The sequence below is a fragment of the Doryrhamphus excisus genome, chromosome 3 (genome assembly GCF_030265055.1).
Source record: "Doryrhamphus excisus isolate RoL2022-K1 chromosome 3, RoL_Dexc_1.0, whole genome shotgun sequence".
NCBI classification, from domain to species: Eukaryota; Metazoa; Chordata; class Actinopteri; order Syngnathiformes; family Syngnathidae; genus Doryrhamphus; species Doryrhamphus excisus.
The window spans coordinates 1,648,958-1,657,702 of NC_080468.1; the positions used below are offsets into that span (position 1 = coordinate 1,648,958).

The following is an 8,745-nucleotide window of genomic DNA, read 5'->3' on the forward strand; positions in this document are numbered from 1 at the left end:
ACTCACCACTTCCACACGGATAGGGAGGATAACTATTAACAGTTATTTAACCTTTAACATGAACATGAATTAAACGTAATCATTTTTTCTGGGTACATGATACCATACAGCATCCATATCAAACGTGCGCGGGCCGCACTAACATTAAACTTTCATATCAAGGCGGGGGCCTCAAACTAGTGTCCTGCGGGCCACATTTGGCCACAGTCTGATGCTCTTTTCTGACTTTATTCTGACCCAACACATCAACAGCAGTGCTATTCCAACACCATATACCTCATATATCTCCATCTCACTAAAAGGTCTCAAATCCCCATCATCGCAACACTTCCTTGATGTCACAAGAAGTCCATAAGATGCATTCAGGGACACTGCTAACGTCACTGCTTTATTATGAATGTATGTGTGGTCTAAATATGAAAGACATTTTTAAACTCTTGACGTGGAAGTACCGTTTAAGTGTGCTCGGAAATTCCAGAAAATACACTAAAATCGTCTTATTGTTCTTAATGTCTTTGAATGCTCATTACATGATTAAGGTGTGTTCAAATGTTCCGCTACTATTAAAGAAACTAGTGTTGGGTAACCCTATTTCAGACCTAGTTGCAATCAGTTATTAATCATGATTAATTCATTGGAAAACCGTGATTAATCAGACAAAACATCTTAATCATTTGACAGGCCTAATTTTTAGATCATCCTAAAACAGGAGTGTCACCATCAAAATGTTGCACTTACGTGGTTGTGAGCAGGTCTGAGGAAAACGTGCCTGGTTCCTACAAATCATCAGTTCCATATTTGACTGTTGCTGTTATTGGATGGAAATGAAAAGAAGAATGAATAAAACACCCGTGACATGTCATATTTCTTAAATACAAAACAATGTACATATTGAACTACATCTACTTGAAAACGTTCAATTGTTCATGTGCTAATGGAGAATTTTTGAGAACCAATACAAGAGCTATATATTTTCTTTCCAATACTAAATACAGTAAATGACCAACTAGCTGTCAACAACATTGAGCGTTATCTTTCTAAAGGCAGATTTAAAAAGGTTGCATCAGTAAAGACATTTGCTCTCACCAGCCTCTTTTCCAAGTTTTGAATAATAATGGCAGAGATGTTGGAGATTTGTCGAATCCTAATCAGGTCCCATTCATTGCGGGTATTCTGGATCAGGGTGACGTTGAGTAAATTGGTGAGGTTCCGCCTCTGCTGACTGAGCGCGACGTTCTCGATGGAGAGTCGGCTGAAGCTCTCCTCCAGGTCCTGTATGCGCGCCGTTGATGCCGAGTCCTGCTCCTTGCCGTAGACCAAAAAGAGCACTAAGCTGACGATGATGAGCGACTGAATCAGTGAGGAGAAGAAGAAGATGATCCTCAGGTAGTAGCCGCAGCTCTTGCCCTTCGACTGGTACTGCATCTTCTTTTGGGTCTGCGGGCAGTACTTGGACACCTGGGAGTAACCGCTACTGTACATGAGTGCTGGTGGGCCCAAAAAAAGTCACAAAAGAAAGATGCTGAAGTTCCTCCTGGAACCGAGGATGACAATGTTGGCTTATATCAAACACTCAGAGACCATCAGTCCAGGTCTGGTGCGGTCGGTGCCCCGCTGTCTGACAAAACTCCACAAGCACTAGAAAAGTGGGCCAGACGTTTCCTTTGTGTGACGATGAAAACATGAGAATCGATCAGATTGTGGGCGAGGTGTAAACACGGGTAGGAATTTATAAACTGCTTTGGTCACACACTTCCCATGATGGGAAGTTCGCTGAACTTCAGACCCCTCCCATCATCAGTCTACTGCACAGTCTGGCCTTCCTTACTGGGACCTTCCTCACACGTGGCCTCTATGCAAATACATGTGTGTACTACTGTAAGATAGTACAACTTTTGAAAGCTCAAATGAAGTGTGCTTTGCTTTCTCAAAATTCTTTCTAATATGCACAAGAGATGGTGACATTTCATAGGCTCCAGGCTTCAGTTCCTTATCTCTTGGTGAAGCCATCAATCTCAGTGTGTGAAGCATGCCCTCCTCCGTGTGCCAAAAACATTTTTATGGGATCATGAGCAGTGTTTTCCGGTGCACGGCCGGCCGGCAGGACAATGGCTGATGTTGTTCTTGTGACATTCTCTCAGGGAGGCTCTTTGATGCACCAAGTCTCAGTCCAACACGATGACGTGGGTAAGCTGCCCTCTGTCTCACAGGACACACACACACACACACACACACACACACACACACACACACACACACACACACACACAATTTTGAAACGAAAAGTAAAGCCTTAACAGTAGCAACCACTCATTTTTTTCCTGCCAGGCATTGTTGACGTGCCAGGCCTCATCTTGACAGGAAGCAGTATTTCAGAGGAGATGCTGATGGCCAAATGCTTATGTTGCTTATGGACCAGATTGTAGATAAGACGCGCCAACAAATGCAGGATATTGGAGAAAATACAACACATAAACACTGGGCATTTAACTCAAGTTGAAGAGGCAAACGTCAGGTCGGGACTGGCTCGCACAGCGGTCATATATCATTTAAAACGGCTTACTGTGTTGTTGTTTGTCTTCATTTTCATATTATTGGAAATATTACACAAGAGTCAGATGAGGCAAAGAGATTATAATCTGAATGTTTTGGACAAGACGGACAGACAGCTAGTATATTTGTTGGCTAAGCAGAAAAAACACCTACAAGGAAACCACACAATGAATCACCAGTATGAAACCATTTTGACAATTAACAGTTGGGTTTTTTGCCCAGTTGTCAAAGTGAGTAGTTTATAAAACTATGTGGTGGTAATGGTTTGCTTGTACTTCTTCAGAGCAAGCTGAGCCCAAGCTTTCCCACCTTTATTGGAATTTGTGGCAGTTTTTCTGGCCAATACTGTAGAACATGTATGTACAAAAAAAGAAAATACACGGGCCAATTGTGTTGATTGTTATTCATCCCATGTGACACAACTTGTACTTTCGTTCTGACTGTTAATATCAATATTTTGTACAATATGTTTAGCAATGGCAGAGTAGTTAGCGTGCAAGCCACACAGCTGGGAGACCAGAGTTCGATTCCACACTTTTCTCCGGGTACTCCGCTTTCCTCCCACATTCCAAAAACATGCTAGGTTAATTGGCCACTCCAAATTGTCCATAGGTATGAATGTGAGTGTGAATGGTTGTTTGTCTATATGTGCCCTGTGATTGGCTGGCCACCAGTCCAGGGTGTACCCCGCCTCTGGCCCCAAGACAGCTGGGATAGGCTCCAGCGCCCCCACGACCCTCAAATATTTACTGAACTGATGAAGTTTGCTCGGATGAAAGGCAAAACATCCTCAAGACAGCCTGAATAGTACAGTTGTGATGGAATGGGAATATTAACAGGCATAAAATGATGTTACTATTATTATGTTACTGCTTAACTGATTCTGTACTCTTGCTGCTGTGCAATGCTAATTTCTCCACTGAGTAATGAATAAAGGCATATCTTATCTTATCTTATGTTCTTGTATCATCAAAGTACAGGAATGACTACGTATATTCTTCCATTGTTATACCAGATACATTTTTAAACACATTCAAGCTGTGTCATGTTTTGCGGCTACAGATTGTTTTTCTTCACTGCAAGAGGAGACAAAACGGCTCTTTTGATGCGACGGGTTGCCGACCCCTGAACTATACCATTTGCATGACTGTAAACAACCTCAGAGTACAAGTCATGCCTAACACTGCCACTCTGTGGAGAACTTGTATCATTACAGTTGAAAATGCATCAGCTGCAAATGACATGACTTACAGTAATAGATAGAGATATTTAGGATGAGCTTGAATTGCACTCTTTAGAAATGAGGTTAGCTAACCTTTTGAACGCAAATGTTCAATGTTTCAGCACAACTTGCCGAATGGCAACGTTGACAACCACTAATAAATGTGGTGAACCAATCATGGTTCCTTGTAAAAGAAAAAAACAGGAACTAAAACTGATGTTTGCCATTTTATTTCCACTACATCTACATGCCGCCGGATATCAGTGTGTCGAGATCACATGAGGTCTTCCTTCAGCGGTTTGGTTAATTGGTAACTCGCTCCGAAGGCTCTGGTTACTCATACGGCCGACACCAGGTGACTGGCGTGAAGAAAGCTCTCTGTTACAGTTACAGTGCGTGATACACTGGAGACGGAGACGGAGTTCAGGGGAAGTGATAAATACTTCGCCCGGATGGAACACAAATAAACAATACTGTGCTAAATAGCTGAATGTGCACTGAAATAGTGGAAATACATCTCACAAGACATCAAATATCTATAACGCAGAATATCACAGCATCCATTTCTTCTTTTAAGACCACTGCTAAAATATTAGAAGTGCAAAAAAAGATACAAGAATCCAAAGAAAAATCAATAAAACAGATGCAGCCTAAGGTGAGGTTCATAGTGACAATTCAAGTTTTTCTTTTGTATCGCCAAATACAGATCCAATCAAAACATGGTACTTTCAGACAATATGTCAATCTTCAATACTTTTTGTGATATCAAGGCCTGTGGAGTTATGGAAGCCCTTGATGTTTGCCTGCATGACTTCTCAATGGGTTTTACATCCGGAGAGTTGCCTGGTCAGTCAAGTTGGTATGGGCAGGGGTCAGGTCCTGCTGGAAGATGAAATCTGCATCTCCATACAGATCCTCAGGAGATAGTCCTCTAAAATAGTCTGGTAGATTGTTGTGACCTTGGATTTAAAAAGCAGAGTTTACAAACACCTGCACTAGACATTTGGCCAGTGGTCCAAGGTCCTCTTTTCTGATCAATGCAAAGTGTGGCTTTCATTCGGGAATCAAGGTCCAAGGGTTTGGGCAAGTGGGTGAGGAACAGAACCCAAAATGCTTGAGGTCCAGTGTGTAATATCCAGTCAGTCATGATTTGGGGTGCAATGTCTGGTGAAGTGGTGATAAACTCTGCTTTCTTAAATCCAAGGTCTCCCCAACAGTCTACCAGAATGTTTTAGAGGACTTCATGATTCTTTCTGCTGAGGATCTACATGGAGATCCAGGTTTCATCTTCCAGCAAGACCTGGCAACTGCCCATATCAACAGAAGCACCAAAACCTTGTTTGATGCCCATGCCATGACAGTACTGGACTGGGCAGCCAACCCGTGTGATCTAAACCCCATTGAGCATCCATGGAGTATTATCAAGAGGAAAATGAAGGGCACCAGACCTAAAAAGAAGGAAGAGCTGACAGCAAGCATCAAGGAAATCTGGGCTTCTGTAACTCCCAGCCAACATCATGGGCCAATAGGCTCAATTCCACAGCACATTGAGGCAGTGATTAAGGCAAAGGGATTTTCAACCAAGTATTGAAGATTGATACCATGTTTTCATGTCATCCTTGTTTCCTTTTTTTCTGCAAAAACAGAGGTAAATGGGGATTTTTTTTCCCAAAGTATTGTTATTTTTTAAAAATCCTGTTTTGTAGGTTTTATGAGCTGGAAGCTACATTTATGTAAAAATAAACAAATATTTGACACTGTTTAAATTATGGGCCCTGAAGCTATGAGAGTTTGACATTTTTAATGGAATTATAGAAATATATAAACTTATATTTCAATTTTCTTGATTCTATATTGTATAACCTTTAGGGTGTTTACATTTTGCTGTACTACTGTAAAGGTACATGTCATTTATCTGTGTCCATAATGTAGTTTTATTACAAAAAGTTCCTGTTAGCAGCCTGTAAGCATGAAAACCATAACCTAAGTCGCTGTCCCCCAGCTCAGTCGCCCATCTATGACATCATCAGCCATGGACTATGTAGTTCTACAAAAGTTACACCACAAGTCTCCACTTTTTTTTACTGACCATGGTTGCAAAACAGCCCACCATGGAACCAAAGAAGGTTGCAAGTGCCAGCATTTCATAAAGAAGGCGAATAAATAACTCATAGAACAAAAGAAAAACAAAAACATTTGGAGTGGATTAATTGAGTTTGCATTATTTCTTATGGGAAACATTAATTTAGGGCTTTTCTGTTTGAGTCCGACCTTCCATTTGATTGTTTTTAGGTATTTAGTGATTAACCTATTTTGCATTTTTGTGGCCATGAAGAATGTAAAGTTCAAAATCGATGTACAGACTAATTTAATTGCCATCATTTCAGAAAGGAACACATGTAAACAAAACAATATTCCCTCGTTTTGTATTGAAGAGTTTTTTTCCTATCGGTTTTCCTGTGTTGGGTATTGATAATAGGTGAAATAAGGTGGATTTGAGCCTCGATGGTGTGATGTACCTCTCGTCAGAGGTGGCTTAAAAGACAAAATGGTGAATGTCTGACAGTTAATCCCCCTCTTCTATCTGTGTTCTCAACCCAGCAGATGTTTTCCCTTTGACTCGCACAAAAGGCCTCTGTTTTTGTTTCCAGGCTCGTCCATTCCGTAAAGGTCAGAGGTCACTCTGGTCTCAGGGAGAAGCTGTCACGACAAGTCTAAACACTGACGGCCATCGGGGCGTAATGAAAACATGGTCCCTGCGAGGAGGCTGCACAGACGCCTCATGATTACTTTAAGTAAAGACCTACTTTCCATATGTTGATGTGGTTAAAGGAAAGCTGCTCACACCCGAGATTGAATTACATCTGCGTGGATGCCTCGGGGAGAGAGCTGGCCTAACTTAAGACATCCAGTCATGGTGGGTGTGACCTGATTTGCTGGGGGGGGGGGGCGCTATACGGACCTTAAAGGTTAACTCAAATGTTAAGTGAATCAATAGCTGACTGAGAAAGGCTTGGTCTGCACCGAAATGCCACGTGATGAGGTTAAATGTCCAACAATTCTGTAGCTTCAAGCTATCAAAAAAGACTGAATTCATACATAATATTTACACAGGATATGAAGACAGAAATGTTAAAGTGAGTGCATGTTTAAGCTACTTTCATGTTTAGGAAATGATTTAATGTGCAGAATGCCAATATCAGGCCACAATTTGCTAAACTTGCAGTGTTGTTGGTTTGGGCTGCTTGTCATCTCAGCAGAAATATTTTGCGGCCTTCCGTTTCTGGCTTACTCAACACTGTAGCCTGTTGGGTCAAAGGTCACGTCACTCCTGCCCCCCCTGTGGAATCCATCACTCACACCCACTGAGGGAAGGAATGACAGACATGGAGAGCGTTTCGTATCCTCACCAAGCACTGCCCACATTTATTCTAAAACGTCAGTTTCTTTGAGTTTAAACTCACTGACAAACACGTACTGTATATGCACAATCCAGTAAATAACTGTACGAAAAATAAAATAGTAGAGGCTCTGACTGAAATGAGTGTCTACATACCTTTCAGAATATGCCGAGCGCTTGTGCTGAAAATGTCTTTCAACATTTTTTGGTCTAATTTTTCACCACAAATCAAGCATGCAAGCAAGCCAGCAGCACTGTTGGCAACAAAGACAGGAATCTGTCAATGCAGAATTAAACTTTCTATTTTTTGATGCAAACTTTCATTTTTGGCATTCATGATAATCTTACCACGAGGAAATCAGACGTCTCGCTTGCTAAATCACCAGAACTCAGCCAATATGCATTCACAGACTTAGTCCAATATTTTTAACTCAAAAATGCGCATTTTCCCCACTCGGGTGTTTAAGGAGACCTATTATGCTTATTTTCCCGCCCTTTGTATTGAGTTGTGGACTCCTATAGAGCGGCTACACGTGACTAACCAGAACATAATACATTTAATGTATTCCACCCACGACCCGCTTCCAGGCATGCCCACCCCACTGTGGTTGGTTATGCTGCAGAGTGCTTCCGGTTTGTGCCGCTAGCTGCTAACCCAACTTTATAGGAGTTTATAAACGGTATAGGAGTCGATAATAAACACTGATGTGTCTTTTTCAAATGTGGGCTTTTAACATTCAACCAAAAGCGTTGGATCCTGAATCCGATCCAGAAGTAGAGACTGTGTGTACGTTACTGGACTGGCCTCCACTCACTCTGTTCATGCTGTTGTTCTCCGGAACAAACAGACATGCATGAACATGGTAGTATATTGAGGCCAGAAATTGTTGAATTGTTGTGATTCATTTATTGATTTTTTTTTTTTTTTTTCGTCCCAAGCCTGATGCCCACAAGACATTTTTTTTCTGGACGAGAAATCTTTTTTTAATCTCATGAGCTCTTGTGACACCCCTGCTTGTAGCCCTTTGTTAGATGCTGCTGTTTTGATGAGTGACAACAAGCGCCAATGGTTCAGAAGTCAACTCTTATGTTGTTTGAACAACATCATAAATAATGTGAACTGACGTAATTGTCACCAAGAGGTCAATTCATTATTGAATTAATCACTTTCATTGCAGTTAATTGAAAAAAGGCATACATTTGAATGGTTTATATAAAATGTTTTTTCACCTGATAATCATTCTGTTGTGTTTTTGTACAAAGCACACAGAGCAGACCTGCATGTTATTTTGTTTCCGTTGATTTGGCTACAAAACTAGCAAAACTCTTTCACATAAATAAACACAGCCCCTTCCAATGAGCTTTCATTGGACAAACCTTATCTGGCTCGACTGGACAAGTGACAATAAGCAGGTACAGTGGCCTAATTAAAGGCACTTTTATTCAAATTACACACCCTCCCTCCCCACGCACACCCCTCTGATGACCCATTAGCTGCACAAAGGCTACGACAATGCTTCTGTGTTTGCCAGGGGGTCAAGCTTGATTTGGCTTTAGGAATGCAATATAG

At 41.4% G+C, this 8,745-nt stretch overlaps 1 protein-coding gene across 3 annotated transcripts in view; it reads right to left on the reverse strand.

Moving 5' to 3' along the window:
• Positions 1 to 8,745, reverse strand: part of LOC131125045 (anoctamin-8-like) — a 32,157-nt gene that overhangs the window by 21,083 nt on the left and 2,329 nt on the right. The window contains exons 2-3 of one of the 3 annotated variants that reach the window (XM_058066173.1): positions 1,087 to 2,199; positions 739 to 808 (exon numbers count right to left, since the gene is read on the reverse strand). The exons of the other annotated variants lie outside the window; for them this stretch is intronic. Of the exons in view, the coding sequence (XP_057922156.1) occupies positions 739 to 808; positions 1,087 to 1,482 (466 nt within the window). The 5' untranslated portion in view covers positions 1,483 to 2,199. The remainder of the gene's footprint in view (positions 1 to 738; positions 809 to 1,086; positions 2,200 to 8,745) is intronic. 3 annotated transcript variants of the gene reach the window in all.